The 14,807-nt window shown below is 65.4% G+C and overlaps 5 protein-coding genes across 5 annotated transcripts; 1 reads left to right on the plus strand and 4 right to left on the minus strand.

Moving 5' to 3' along the window:
• Positions 1-558: 558 nt before the first annotated feature.
• PFL1_00995 (uncharacterized protein) lies at positions 559-1,759 on the minus strand (the record flags this gene model as incomplete). The annotated part of the gene is made up of 3 exons (XM_007878495.1): positions 559-1,024; positions 1,117-1,324; positions 1,534-1,759. The coding sequence occupies 3 exons, from the start codon at positions 1,757-1,759 to the stop codon at positions 559-561; spliced, it is 900 nt and encodes a 299-aa protein (XP_007876686.1).
• A 983-nt stretch (positions 1,760-2,742) lies between these two features.
• PFL1_00996 (uncharacterized protein) lies at positions 2,743-8,217 on the plus strand (the record flags this gene model as incomplete). The annotated part of the gene is made up of 1 exon (XM_007878496.1): positions 2,743-8,217. One exon carries the CDS (start codon positions 2,743-2,745, stop codon positions 8,215-8,217), a length of 5,475 nt encoding a protein of 1,824 aa, XP_007876687.1.
• A 142-nt stretch (positions 8,218-8,359) lies between these two features.
• PFL1_00997 (uncharacterized protein) lies at positions 8,360-9,583 on the minus strand (the record flags this gene model as incomplete). Its single annotated transcript, XM_007878497.1, has 3 exons — positions 8,360-8,479; positions 8,611-8,706; positions 8,813-9,583. 3 exons carry the CDS (start codon positions 9,581-9,583, stop codon positions 8,360-8,362), a joined length of 987 nt encoding a protein of 328 aa, XP_007876688.1.
• A 979-nt stretch (positions 9,584-10,562) lies between these two features.
• On the minus strand, positions 10,563-11,777 carry PFL1_00998 (uncharacterized protein; the record flags this gene model as incomplete). The annotated part of the gene is made up of 3 exons (XM_007878498.1): positions 10,563-11,094; positions 11,203-11,464; positions 11,555-11,777. 3 exons carry the CDS (start codon positions 11,775-11,777, stop codon positions 10,563-10,565), a joined length of 1,017 nt encoding a protein of 338 aa, XP_007876689.1.
• Positions 11,778-12,626: 849 nt separating this feature from the next.
• PFL1_00999 (uncharacterized protein) lies at positions 12,627-13,613 on the minus strand (the record flags this gene model as incomplete). The annotated part of the gene is made up of 4 exons (XM_007878499.1): positions 12,627-12,778; positions 12,870-12,960; positions 13,067-13,300; positions 13,404-13,613. The coding sequence occupies 4 exons, from the start codon at positions 13,611-13,613 to the stop codon at positions 12,627-12,629; spliced, it is 687 nt and encodes a 228-aa protein (XP_007876690.1).
• Positions 13,614-14,807: the final 1,194 nt, after the last annotated feature.

Raw genomic sequence — 14,807 nt, forward strand, 5'->3', positions numbered from 1 at the left:
AAATTGACCGGCCAACGACTTTTGGAGGCTGACACCTATTTTCACCGTTGCAAAAACTTGAAACACCCCTCTGGCTGGCTGGCCGGCCGGCCGGCTGCCAGGCCTGGCGGCACCGTGCGGGTAAAGCATCCTTTCCCGATTGCCCCATCGGGCCTCGGCCCTCGAATCAGATCACACCACGCCGCGAGCCTGGGACGGGGGTGCGGGCCAACGTTGGCACACTCGACTCTCGAGCGCGCGGCTCAGTCCTTCCCGCCGACTCGGCTCGACTCTGCTCAGTCCACTGCCACGTCTATCAGGCCTGGCTTTTCTTCTCTATGTTGCCTGGTGACCCGTAGGTTCCGCCGTGACCCGCGTCTCCACAGGGACAATGCGAACGGTGGCCGGTGGACGGGCTCACTCGTCGTTGGACAGCGTCGGCTGCAGCAGACACCGAGGCACCGAGGCACGCGCACCTCTTCCACGTCGGGCCGGGCAGCTGCGCGTTTTTGGGTTGGGTGGTGACGACGCCGATGGCGCATGACGACAAGACAGGTCCGGTGGGATCCACGCCTACGCCTACTCCTCCTCTCCCTCCGAGTCCTCGTCGCCCTCGACCTCGGCGTTCTCCTTCTCGACTCTCGCCATGAGCTGGGCCAGCTCCTGGTCCTCGACCTCGGAGACCGTCTTGGGCTTCATCTTGATGTTGACCTCGCCGCCGCTCGCCCGGATGCTCTCCGAGATCTTGACCAGCGCCTCCTCCATCAATGCGATGCCGCCAGTCTTGTCGGTCGAGTTGGTGATGAGCACGTAAAGAGGCGGCGCGACCAGCTTGATCTTGATCGGGATGTTTTCCGTCGAGACGGCCTCACCGGCGCGCAGCGCCTTCTTGATGGCGTCGATGCCCTCGTAGCCAAAGCAGGTGACCTCGACGTCGGCGCGGATCTTGACTGGTTGCGGCGTGAATCGTCGCGCAATGTTGGCGTCGAGCTCCTTGCGCACCGACTCGTCGACCTCGATTCCCTCGAACACCTTCTCGGGCTCACTGGGCGGGGTAGCCGCATTGAAGAAAAAGGGCGTGCGTGTTCAGTCTCTCGAGCTCGCAGACCGGCCGTCCAGCCGTCGCAGCGCACTCACATAATGGCCAGCTTGAAGGCGTCAAACGAGTGCCCGTACTTGGCGTCGAGGGGCCAGGCGACCTTCTCGTAGAGCTCCTCAATCGGGTTGCCGAGCTTGCCCGAGATGTGGGCCATCATGCTGTGGACCGCCTTGGACTTCTGGAACTGCTCCTCGCACTTGATGATGTCCTCGGGCGAGACACGGCGCTTTGAAAGGTCAATGTAGCCTGTGGAGCGGTGGAGCGGAAGACGAGAAAGAGGATGTCGAGGGAGGGACATGAGGCGCCGGTGGCGACTACGTCAGCCTGGAAGCACATGGCGGGCAGGGCCAGCAGCAGTCGCCGCCGCCACAGCGAGCATGGTAGACAGGCAGCGTAGGCTAACTCGTATGCTGCGGTGGCATGGCCGTCTCCCTAGCGTCTGCTGCGCAACTCACCCTTCTCCTTGTCGACCCTGAGCACGACGACGACCTCGTTCCTCCCGACGCGGATGAGCTTCTGGATACTTCGGATACGCCTTCGGGAGAGCTCGGAGAGGAGGATCATTCCCTCTGCGCCGTCATACTCGAGAAGCTTGACGTAGGCGCCCATCTCTGCGATCTGCTGCACCTGGCACATGACCACCTCGTCAACGTCGGGCAGCTCCTTCTTGTAGAACCTCATGCTGGGCGAGGTGGGTTGGACGGCGGCGTCGGGTAGAGATGCGTGTGTGTTGGCTGAATAGGGGGCTGTCGGTCAGTCGTCGGTCGTCGGCTGGGGCAAACGGTCGAGCGCAGTGAACGTGTCGGTGGAAGTGGCCGGTGCGATGGCGATTGACACTGCGAGGGCGGAGCGGCAAGAGACGAAAGTCTAGCCGGCTAGGTTCGTCGGATCCGTGCTCTCGAATAGACGACGAGGAGCTTGTTTTGGGTGGCGAACGGTGGCGAAAGAGCGGTGGAGTGTGACGGTGATGGCGAAGAGGCAAAGGAGAGCCAGTCGCCCGCCGGCATGCACACCACCTCGTCCCTGCTTGCCCGCCAGGCTGCCAGCCGGTGGGCTGGCTGGCTGTCTGTCCTTCCACAGCCTGCCTGCTGCAGCCTGTCTGGCTGGCTGTCTGGCTGGCTGTCTGGCTGGCTGTCTGGCTGGCTGGCCAGCTCGCCCCGGCGCGGGCGAGAGAGAGGTTTGGGTGCGCGTGTGGTTGGCGGCCCTGCCCTCCGCTGCGCTGCGCTGTGATTTTTCTTCTTTTTTCGCCCTTGCCCTCACGCTGAGCGCAGAACGGCTGGCCCCAGCCAGGCCACGGACTTGTTCGCTTCCGCCGTCGCCGAGTCAGGTCTGGCTGGCCGGCCGTTGGGGTCGGCCCCAGGCCAAAGAGCGCTCGGTTCCGAAGTCTCTTGGAAGGTGGAGGTGTTGGTTGGGCCCCGGGCAGCCAGCGCTTGCAAGCATGTCAGGGCGGGCTGGCCGCTACGAAATTTTTGGCTCACTGCTCGTCTTCACGACCTCGGTCCTCTGCTACGGACAACCTCATACTCCCCGCTCTCGCCTCCCACTGGCCCCTTGTTCTTGGACTCTCGCTGCGGCGAGCGCAGTGCTGCGAGAGTAGCACTCCTAGCCAAAGCGCCCGGCGTCGCCCGTCGAGGGAAACAGCCAGTGGGACAGACTGGCCAGCCATGACGGCCCCGCCACGCCCTCCGCCGCCTTCGTTTTCCTCCTTCCGCGCGCCGCCTGCGCCATCCTTCTCGTCATATCGATCCGGCAGCGGCTCAGCCGACAAAGGAAAGCAAAGAGCGGCGGTTGATGCCGAGGACTCGACCGCCCCTGACAGCACCCGTCGGCGGCGGGAGCGGCCCCGACACCTCGACGACACAGCATCCAGCCGCGACGTCCGAAGCAGCCATCACCGCCCATCCAAAGCTGCGGACCGGTCTGAAGCCGATGAGGCGTCGACGAGCCGGGACGAGCGCAGAGAGAGGGGACACCATCACCGCAGCGAAAAGGAAAGGGATCGGGAACGGGATCGGCATCGACCCGAGAAGAGGCGCCGCCACGACGACGACGACGACGACGACGACGGCGGCGGCGGGCATGCGCGCGACAGCAGGCGCAGCAGCCGCCATCATCCGCACGAAGATGGCAGCCGACGGTATCGTCGCAGTGGTGATGCGCACGTCGACGAGAAACGGCCGCGGCGCAGCAGATCGCCCCGCTCCCCGGGTCCTCACACCTCGAGACGCTCCCCCGAACCATCCGCGGCCTCGCAACTCAGTCCATCGATCCGCGTCGACCCTCGACTCGACAAGGACCTGTTCGTCACCGACACATGGGGCGACCAACGGGCCATCCAGTATGGGCCAGACTCGTCCAAATTCCCTTTCTTCGATCGTGGGGGTGACGGATACGTGGTCGGCCTGGACGGCTCGCTGCGCATCACGCGGCAATCAATTCGGCTCACGAGAGGCGAGGCCCTCGAGATCAAGGACAAGTCGCAGAGCTACTCTAGGCGCTCGCGCGACTCCGACAAAGCAGACTGGAAACGACTTCGTCAGCCTGGACGACGGCTAATTGCACCGACATCGACCGCGGGCCCGAGCTCAGAAGACTTCATCTCCGTCTCTCGAAGGCGCCGCCAGACTGAAGCAGAGGGTTTCAGCGTGCTGGACAACATCCTCACAAAGATGGCCGACGAGCACGGCGGCGAGCAGGGCAGTGCCGGCTCCGCATCCGACGAGGCCAGCGACAGCGACGCAGGCGAGGCTGGCGAAGGCGCCCAGGTCTCGCTCAAAGCACGAGCTCGTGAGCTGCATCAGCGTCTCCATTCCGTCCCGACCGATGCCCCTGCCTGGCTCGACCTTGCCGACTTCCAGGACCGCCTGGGCGACATCGGTGCGGCAGACGACACCGCCCTTGAACCAAAGTCACGCAGGGCCAGGCTCGCAGATCGAGAATCTTCGCGAGCGTCCCGCAGGCAGGCTGTCCTGGACGTCAAGTTCTCGATCCTCGACAAGGCGATCTCGGCCCATCCCGACAACCGCAGGTCCCTTGCCCTCGTCCTAGGCCGCCTGCAACTCGCTGCGGATACCGGCAGGTGGGACACGGAGCGGATCGAGAGAGAATGGAGGCGGCTGCTCAAGGACGTCGAGTTCATGGCGAACGTCGACACGGCCATCATCCTCTGGCAGGGCTACCTCGCTTGGCGACGCAGCGACTGGTCCTCCTTTGAGCTCGGCAAGATCAGCGATCTGCACGCTGAAGCTGTCGCCCACTTCGCCTCGATGGCCGAGTCGCAGGTCACCGCCGCTCCGTTCAAGCTTGACGAGGCACGGCTGGCGTTGCTGCGGGGCTACCTCGGCGTCCTCGAGGCAGCCGGCATGACTGAGCGAGCTATCGCCACCGTCCAGGCGCTGCTCGAGGTCAACCTCTGCGCATCGCCGCCAGGTGTGTCTGCAGACTCGGCATCTTCGACGCCGAGACCGTCCTTCGAAGAGGATCTGCAGGACTTTGAGGAGTTTTGGAACAGCAGCGAGCCTCGCCTGATGGAGAAGGGCGCGCGCGGCTGGGCTCAAAGTCGAAAGGATGGTCGAGAGGATGCTAGCCCAACTTCCGGGCCAACTGCAGCTTCCCACACCTCGAAAGAGCTGCCCGACTCTCCGCACCAGCATCCCGTCGATCGATGGCTGCAGGCCGAAGGGCGACGAAGAGGCCTTCGTCGGTTCCCTGCCAAGCTGACCGACCGGCCGGAGTGGCAGGTCGAGGGCGACGAGATCGACGCCTTCTCGACGGTCCTGTTCTCGGACCTGCGGCCGTTCCTCTTTCGCATCCAGAGTCGAGGCGGCATGCTTGGCCTCCTGGACCTCGCCCTCGCCTTTCTCGGACTTCCATCCGGCCTGATGTCGGGCCTGACTGACAGCATCGAGGGCTGTACCGACGGCGTTGGGACCGGCTGTCGCGCCCCGGGCGAGCCGCGCAGAACCGAGACGTCCGACATTGGGCCCGACTTTTGGCCTGCGTCGCTGAACGCGGACGCCTCTTCATCCCCTGCGGAGCCCTTCACCTACATCGACGGCCAGATGATGGAGAGGGAACGCAGGAGCAACCTGTCGAGCCCTTCGGCAAGCCCGGTGCTCTGCGGTCCGGCCACGGTCGAGAGCCTCTTTCCAGGGACCGACGACTCCGGACCCCCGCTGGCCAGACGGCTAAGATCGGCAGACCCGTCGACGCTTCGGCTGGCTGGACGGCTGCTCGACCAGCTTGCTCCGTATGGCCAAGCATTCGCCGCCGCACCAGTCCTGCAGCTTGCTGTCGAGGCGGCGCTCAACCTCAAAGCAGCCACGAAGCTCGCCCGGAAGCTGCTGTCGAAGGACCGCGACAATCACGTCCTCTGGCACGCGTACGCCCAGCTCGAGCTCAGCGCCGGCCGGACCGCCCCGGCTCGGACCGTCTACGTCACGGCTCTGGAAAGCTCCACCACCAGGTTTGCAGAAGACGGCCGTCCGCTGGCGTACCTGCCTCAGATGTGGTCCTCGTTGGCGGAGCAACTGTGGCGGAGCGGCGAGACTGTGGGGGCTGCCGCGGTCATCGTCTCGGCAGCCAAGTGCGGGTTTTCTGCGCTGCACCCGTCGTCGGTCGATCTTAGGCGCGACCTGGACTCCGCAGCACCTCCATCCGGTCTCGAGGCCCTGCGGACGAGGAAGGCGCTGCAGTCGCTCATATCGGCATCCCTGCGAGCCGAGGAGGTGTCAGCCGTCCCGCAGCACCTCGTCCATCTCTTGGTCTTTTGCCTTGCACTCTTCGACTACCTGATTCTGCCGCCCGGCGAGGCCTTTCCCGCGGCTATGGCCGTTTTCGACGACCCGGTGCAAGAAGCGGTCCTCCAACCTGTCGCCGAGAGGCTGGCGATGAAGCGTGCCGAGTTCATGCGATGGCACGTCGCCACGGGACAGGCCTACAGGCCTGCCGAGGTGCGAAGGGCGTTCGACAGCGCAGTCGCCGTGTGCCCTGCGAACACACTCCTGTGGAGCCACCTCGCGGCGCACGAGATGCGCAGCAAGATCGACAACCACCTCCGGCTCGCGCTCGAATCGCACCTCTCGAAGCAGGAGAGACTGACGACGGCGAGGGCGCTCGCAGGGGGTGCAATCGGGCGGTCTGCAGCCATCTCGGCACCTCTGACGCCATGGCTGTTTGCTCTGTACGTCGAGCTCAACCTCTACTCTGACCGCTTCAACGAGAGCGCCGCCCGCCGACTCATGGAGCGCGCGCTCGACTCGCCGGCCGCACAGGCGTCTACGACTCTGTGGTCGATCTGCCTCGAGTTTGAGACTAGGCTGCTCGGCAGCAAGGCGGGTGACCGGAGAGGGCTTAAGGAGCAGCAGGCCCGCGCGAAAGGGCTGCTCTACCGCGCCATCAAGGCCTGCCCGGGCAGCAAGTCGATCTACCTCTTTGCCTTCCGCCGGCCCCTGCGCGACGCCATGACGATCGACGAGATCGCATCGCTGTACGAGGTCATGTGCGAAAAGGAGATCCGGCTGTTTGTCGACCTCGATGACTTCCTCGTCGAATGGCACCGCAGCCTGCCCGCTGCCCCCGGCGGCGACAAGAACAATGAGAACGATGGCTCGGACGACGACGCCGGCGGCGAAAGCGACGACGGCTACGACGATCCCTTCGACCCGAACAAGCCGTACAGGAAGCGGGACGACAAGTACGAGCAGATCGGTGGCGGTGGCGGTGGCGGTGGTGGCCCGGGCGTGCAGCGTATCCCGACCGGCCTGCACAGCCTGCCCGTCGAGCTGCTGTACAGCATCTTTGTGCTGGCACGGTCGCCGTCGTTGGCAGTGGCCAGCCGCGGGCTGCGGGACGTCTTCCATCGAGCCCCCCTGGGCGTCAGGGTCGAGTACCTGCTAGAGATGTGGCACGACGACCACCTGAAGAACCTCGCCACCTGGCGCGACACGCGTTTCCGCGCCTGCTCGTGCGGCTACCGCCGGGCCGCGGGCGAGGTGCACTCGGCGCCGCCGCCGGGCTTCTGGAAGCGCGCCTCGATCCTGACGCCGGGCACGCTGGCGCTGTGCTGCGCCTCGCACTTGCCGTCTGCGGCCAACGTCGATCCGGTCTCGTACGCTGCCCGCTTCGGCATCTGCACGGCCGACGTCGTGATCCGCCTCGAGCTGAGGCTGCTGCAGATCGAGAGCGTCCACGCCGTGCTCGAGGATCATCGCCGGCGCCTCGACCGCCGCGCGTCGTCCTCGGTCCCTGCGCTGTCGGATCTGGCCGGCGACAAGCAGGCGCCGGTGCTCACGCACGTCGAGCTGCCGAAACGCATCTTCCGCGCGTTGAAGCAGGTCCAGCTCGGCGTCTACACGCCTCCGGCGGCGGCCTCGGGATCTCTGCCGGGCGCTTCGGGCAAGTCGAGGGGCAAGAAGCGTCGTCGCAACGAGGAGCCTGCCCCTCCGTCCCTGACCGCCAGCGCAGAGGCGGTGGACGCGGCGTCGGGCTACCCCTCGTCGCTGCTGTCGCTGCTCCCTCCCTTTCTCGCGTCGTCGAGCGACGCCATCGGACCGCTCCCGCACGCCGCGGCCATGGAGCTGGTGCTGCTGCTCCTCTCGCGCTACGGCGGCGACGCCAACTCGCATTCTGGCTTCCCGCTCGCCATGTCGGTGCACTCGGACAGCTGGACGCTGGTCCACATCCTCCTTGCCCATGGTGCCGACCCGTCGAAAAAGGAAGGTCTGGCCATCCAGATTGCCGTGCGCAAGGGCGCGCTACTCGGTCTGAGGACGTTGGTCGAACGGCAGGAGAAGATGGAAAAGCGGTGGGCCAAGGCTAGGGCGTTTCTCGATCGGCTCGTCGATGAGAGCGTGGCGAGGTGGTGGCGCATCAAGATGCCGTCGTACCGCGCTCCGGTCGGGCGGACGGGGGAAAAGGAAGAGGACGGTGCGAGGCCAGAAGGCACCACCACCACGCCGCCCTCGTCGTCAGGGTCGTCCAAGAAGAGGAGGTTGCCCGACCGGTTCGTACCCGACAGCCGACACCTGCGCGAGGCCATCAAGGCCGACTGCTGGGACGTGGTCCACTACCTCATGCACGAAAAGCACGTCGTGCCCGACATCAAGGCGCTGCAGCTCATGGAGCGCAAGGGCATGTAAGCGACGGCCGGCCGGTTGGCGAGGACAGGCCAAGCGATAGGCGATGGTCGTAAACGGATTCGATTTCATTTCCATCGGAACGTGTGCGTGAAAACGGGACACGGGGGGTTGCGCACGAGAGGGCGCGAGGATCAGAGGCGGATCAGGCGTCGAGGGGCAGGATGGGCGGGAGCGGACCGACGGGGACGATGCGCGTCGGGTTGATCTGCGGGTGGCTCTGGTAGTAGTGCGCCTTGATGTGCTCAAAGTCGGTCGTGTCTTTCTGCGAATGTTCGGGCCCAGCGAACGGAGAGGGGCCAGAGGGAGAGGGAGAGGGAGGTAGCGGGCGGGCGTGTCAGCTGCACTGCACTCACTTGTCTGCCAGCGGGGACAGGGTGCAGCGGCAGGACGTACAAAGGCGGGCTCGTTCCAGTACAGGTTGCGCAGCCATCGATCGATGTGTGGGTAGCCCGCTCGGATCGTCTTGATGTTGCACTTGAAGTGGCCGACCTGCGGGCGCGGGAGTGGGGTCGAGGAGGGAGCGGCGCGGGTAAGCAGGGCGGCATTGGAATGGGAAACCGGCGAAAGAGCACCTCTGGCCGCGACGACTACTCACGTAGACCGGGTCGAAGCGGACAATGGTCGTGTAGAGGCGGATGTCGACCTCGGTGAGCTTGCCGCCGACGACGTAGTTGCGGCCGTCGCTGAGGATCTTTTCGATGCGGTCCAGGCTCTCAAAGAGGGGCTTGACGTTCTGCTCGTAGGCCGACTGGGCGGTGGCGAAGCCGGACTTGTAGACGCCGTTGTTGACCGTGTCGTAGATCCACCCGTTGAGGTCGTCGATGTGGGCGCGGAGGTCTTCGGGGTAGAAGGTGAGGCCGCGGAAGCGGTCCGGGATAAAGTCGTCAAAGGCCGTGTTGAGGTTGCGGATGATTTCCGACGACTCGTTGCTGACGACGGTGTTGTTCTTGTTGTCCCAGATGATGGGGACGGTGCAGCGCGCCGAGTACTCCGGGTCGGCCGTCTTGTAGAGGTCGCGGATGCGCTTCTTGCCCTCGTGTCCCGGGATCTTGTTGCCCGTGCCGGGCACGCCCAGGTTGGGCGGGTCGTCGTAGGGGACAAAGGACCAGCCCTCGGGTCCGAGGAGCGAGTCGACGACGTGGACGGGGAGCAGGTCGGGTACCTGGTCGAACCCTTTGAGCTTGCGCACGATGAGGGTGCGGTGGGCCCAGGGGCAGGCGAGCGAGACGACGAGGTGGTAGCGGCCCACCTCGGGCTCAAACCTGCCGCCCTTTTGGATGTCGTCGCGGAACGACGACACCTGGCGGCGGAACTGGCCGTCGTCGGACGACCACTTTGTGGAGCCGTCCTTGTGCGAGTCGCTCATGTTGCGGTGCGTTGCGGGTGGAGCGAGGGGCAGAGATGGGCAGGTGCGTGCAAAACTGATGCGGCTGCTGCTCGTCGTCGCAGAGGGCGAGGAAAGGCGAGCGAGGGTGGTGAGCGGCGACGTGTGGATGGCACTGAGCGGCGAGTGCTGCAGCAGGCGGCGGGCAGTGGTGCGGGCGAGAATGGTGGCGGATCGAGGGGGCAAAGCTTTAGCTACGGCGCGGGGTTGGTGAGGCTGGGGGGCAGGTGGTGGGCAGGCGGTGCGATGACGGCCTGGTCGCTGATTGATATAGGGCAGGGCTGGGCTGGCCGCTTACGGTAGGGCTTCGGGGTCCCCTTCAGCGAGGAGCAGCAGCGACGACCCTCGAGGTGGAACAGACGAGGACCCTGGGCCTGCCTTCGGGCTTCCCGAAGCCTAGTTACGGCCGTACCGTAACCACGCATGCAACGTCAAATGAGCAGGCTAGGCCTGGCCTGCGGGGCACGAGCCACGTCGCGCACGGAGTTTACACGCTTCCAGCCGGGCCCGGCCAGGCCAGGCCTGCCTCGCAAAGTCCGTGCGGGTCGCTCGCTGACTTCGGGCGCTTGTCCGGCCGAGGAGGCGAGTGAGGTTGCCCTCATCGGGAGGGCCGCTTCTCCTCGCCACTTCGGGGGCCTCCCGACCACCCTACCCTGCAACCGGACTTATCCTGCATTCGGACATTATCCGTCGCCCACTCGGGCGCGTCTTGAGAGCAGATTCCCTAGCCTGCCTGCCAGCCTGCCTGCCCGTCAGTGGCACCATCGGGGCTCGAGGGCGCAGACCTCTGGCCCACCTGTAGCCTCGCCTGCCGCTCAGAGAAGCCCGCCGACACACACATCGCGCGACGGCCAGGTGCATCTTGGAACTACTCAGACTCTCTGATTGCATTCCCTGCGAGGCCTCGTAAGTCCGGCTCCATAAACGCTAGCTACGGCTTATCAAACAACCAGTGAACCCCCTAGAGCTTCGACGACGGAGCCCTGTCGAGCTTCTTGAGGGCGACGCGGGCATATCCGCCACCGAGCGTCTTTTTGCCGTTGGTCTTGTTGGTCTGGTCAAAGGCAATCTCGAGCTTGCCCGCCTTCTCGCCCAGGATCCACACGGCCGTCTCGAGCTCATCGCCGGGGCGAACGGGCGAGGTGAAGCGCGCGGTAAACACCTCGAGCTCGGCGCGTCGGTCGCTGCCGTTGCGGTCGGCGGGCTGGCCGTCCTTGGCGTCGACGGCCTTGAGCACGGCGCGCGCCGCGTGGCCGTACGAGCACAGGCCGTGGAGAATGACGCCGCCCAGACCGCCCTTTTGGCCAATCGACGGGTCGATGTGCAGCGGGTTGTAGTCGCCCGACAGGCGGTACAGGAGCGCCTGCTGCGGCGTCGTCTTTTCCGACAGCGTAAAGTCGGGGGAGCGCGAGGGCGCCTTGACGCTCTCGGGCTTCTTGATAATCGACTTGCTGTAGCCCGTGCCCTGGCCGCCGCCGCGGTAAAAGGCCGAGCTGTCGCGGCGATACCAAGAGGATAGAACAGAGACGAGGGTGGTGAGTCGGCGATGCCTGCACGCACACGGTGTCGCACACCGGCAGCCGCCGTCGATGAGCACTCACCCGACCATGGTGGCGTGCTTGTGTCCGACGGGGCTGATGAGGGTCACCTCGGTCTCGAGGATGAGGCCGCTACCCTTGTCGTGGACGGCGCTGATGCGCTTGGCGAGCTTCCAGCCCTCGCCCGAGACGAGCGGGATGGGCTTGTGGATCTCGATGCTCTGCTCGCCGTGCACAATCGTGTCCGGGTGGAGCGAGGGGAAGCCGGGCAGCGCCGAGCGCGAGCCCACCATCTCGCTGAACACGGTCGTGTCCTCGCTGGTGCCTACAAGATGGACAAGGGAGGGGGGCAAGAACTAGGTCACTTGGGCTGTCCGAAGCGATCACCTGCCAATGCTGATCGCAATCAACCCACCCTTGAGGCCGAGGACGACGGGGTAGGTCGGGAAGGCGCGGAAGTCGTGCGAGGCCTCGTAGACGTAGTCGAGGTCGTCTGCGCCTGCGCCGATGCCGACGGCGTAGGTGAGGAGGTCACGCCTGTTCCACGACACGGGCTGGACGCCGTTGTCGTAGCCGACGGTCTGGTCAAAGTCGACGGCGGACTTGGCCGACGACGAGGCCGAGGTTGCAGGAGCCATGGCGGATCGGATATGGAGGATGGGGTGCGAGAGGCGGGTCGAGGTGGATAGGGTGCGCTGTCGTGGGTGTCGGGGGTCAGTGAGGGTCGCGAGGTGCTGCGTGGGTCGAGGGTGAATATATAGAGGCGTTGCGATGCGGGAGGAGGAGGAGAAGGAGGAGAAAGAGGAGGACCAGGATGTCTGCGGGAGGTCGCGGCGGGAGGAAGATGGGGCGCTGAGCCGTGCGGGGTAACGAGCAGCGGGGCCGCCGCTGTTGTGCCGGGCCGGCAAGGCCCTCGACCGGAGCCCGGCTATGGCGCCATGCACCTGGCCCGTGCGCATCAGCTTCATGCTGCCCGCCCCAGCTCGGCGCCCAACTGGGCACAGCAGCGGCATCGTCGTCGTCGCCATCGTCAGTCTTTGTTGCAGCAGCAGCTGCTGCTGCAGATGGTTGGGGCAAAGGCGCGACAACGTGGTCCAGAACGACGCAGGCCGGCGATGCTGGGCAGAAGACGAGCAGGGGAGCAGGGGAGCAGGGAGCAAGGGATGAGGTGTGGTGGTGGTCGCAGGAGAACCCTCGCCAACGCCATCGTCAATGGTCCGAGCGCAATGGAGCGCGGCCCCCTTTGGCTCGGGTCGCTCGTCGTGCGGCCCACCTGCTCAAGCGACGCCGGCAGGCCTGCCTTCCGCCCTCGATTCCCCGAGCTGGCTCCCCTCTTCGACTTCGACAGCATCATATCGTCCAAAGGCGCACTCGTTCTAACCGTCGCTTCGTTTGTCATTTCTCAACGTCAGTTCATCGTCCATCGTCCGTCGCGGGAATCGTAACAGCGGGGCTTGCGGAACTGGGCGCGCAGCGTCGCCCATCCATCACCACGGCATGGGCTCGCCCTTCCAGTTGACAAACTTGGCGCTCTTCTCGGGCGTCAGGTCCTCAATCACGCCCGCGATGCCGCCGACGCTCTCGCTGATGGGCATGGCACCGGGGCCGGCGAGCTTGCCGAGGTCCGTGTCGACCCAGCCTGCGAAGAGCAACATAGCGAAAAGGAGGCCCGAGTGTCAGCGATCCGGGCGGCAGGGGTCAAGCGCGCAGGCCTCGCGGTGGCCACTCACCGGGGTGGATGGGAATGACGGTGAAACCATCTTTCTGCAGGTAGTTGTGCAGCAGGACGGCCATCATGTTCAGAGCGGCCTTGGTGATCGACTGGATTCGGACAGGCGGGCAAGAAGAGGACGATCGACAAAGGGACGCTCAGCGAGACTACTCCATCTCTCCACCGCCTCGACTGTCCGGAGGGCGGAGCACTCACGTAGGGACCTGAGAAGAGCTCCATGTCGCGTCCGAACATGATTTCGTTGCTGCCGAGCATGCTCGAGATGAGCACAATCTGCTTCTTGTTGCCGCGTCGGAGCGCGGGGAGGAAGGCCTGGACGGCGCGGTGCGGGCCGACGACGTTGGTGTCGAGGTAGTGGTGCAGGTGCTCCGACGACGTCTCGAGCAGGTTCTCGGTGCCGGCAATCGCACCACTCACGACGAGCAGGTCCTACAGGCCAGGCGGGCCAACCGGGGGGACAGGATGGCCAGACGCGAGAGCCATCATCAGCAAGGCACGCTCCGACAGCGTTGCGACCACCACAGCGACTCACGATGGGCGGGAAGTCAGCAGAGGCGGCCTGGATGCTCTTTTCGTCGTTGAGGTCGAGCTGGATTATGCGGACGCCGGGGATCTCGGTGAGCTTGCGGACCGAGCCAATGACGTTCCAGCCGCGCTCCTTGAGGTCGAGGGCGAGGGCACGGCCGATGCCGCGCGACGCGCCTAGGATGAGTGCCGTCTTGGTTTCGCTGGATCCAGACATGGTGGGTGAGCGCGTGCGGGTGTTGGTCGTGCAGAGGGTGAGTTGGGGGATGAGCAAGCTGGCAGACAGAGATCAGGATGAGGGTGATGGTGAGGATGGGAACAAGAGGCAGTCTCGTCGTCGCCGAGGGCCATGTTTATATGCCATCATGTCTAGTCGCCGATGGCACAAATGAGTGGGGCGTCTAGCTGGCTCCGGAAGACGAGCTCCGGGGGAGGTGCGGCGCCGCTAACGGGGCGACCCGAGCTCGTCTTGCACGGGGTCACGGCGCAGCCACTGCCGTGCCGTGCTGGCTGGCATTCCTCCGTGAATCAATCGAGGATCGCAATGGAGCGCTTGGGTGGCGGCCCGGCCGACCTAGTGGTGCAACCTTGGCCGTATTGATGGAGACCATGGTCCGGGAAGCCTCTCCGCTGTACGTACACGTACACACGGGCAGCGGCAGCGGTGCGCTGACATGCCGGCGGATGACAGGAGAATTTCCTGTCCGGCCCGGACGAAGACGCAGGCGACGCCGCTGCTCCTCCCGATTCCGGGAAGCCGACAGCAGATCATCCCGATGGGCCAATCTCCCGATCGATTGCAAGAACGAACAAGCAAGATGGGGCCACCTCGTCGGCTGCAGATCAAAAAGCAGGGATCTCGAAACGCGCCGACGGCGGGCCGCGAAGGTGGCTGCTCGCTCGCTCGACCAGTGCGGCTGTGCCTGCCTTTGTCCACACGTCTGAAGGCCTGCAGACCAAGCCTTGCACGACGCCGCCGGACCGACTCTCCTGCTGGCTGCCCTCGTTGATCACTCCGAGGGCAAGCCTGGCGCAGCGGTGGGAGGCAAGGTGCAGGCCGCCCGCTCGCTCGCCCCAACCCTCCGTCCAGTCAGAAGAGGGTGCGGTGGCGTCCGTTTGCGTCGATTTTTTTTTCGTTGCCTTGGCTTCGGTCAAAGTCCGCCGCCCATCTGGGCGAAACGCGGTGGGCGAGTCCAAAAGCGAGGGCACCGCCTGTCCCCAACTCCCCAACAGATCAACACCGCTCGGTCTGGCCCGCCCAGCCAGCCAGCCAGCCAGCCGGGCAGCCAGCCGGGCAGCCGGCGCCGGCTCGGCTTCGGTCCCGACGCGCGGCCTCTTGCCTGCCTTCTGCCTTCGGGTGCCGTATCTGAAAGCGCTCCCAGCGATCGACTTCCGAGCAGGTCAAGCGAGC

Source organism: Pseudozyma flocculosa (genome assembly GCF_000417875.1).
Source record: "Pseudozyma flocculosa PF-1 unplaced genomic scaffold scaffold00002, whole genome shotgun sequence".
NCBI classification, from domain to species: Eukaryota; Fungi; Basidiomycota; class Ustilaginomycetes; order Ustilaginales; family Ustilaginaceae; genus Pseudozyma; species Pseudozyma flocculosa.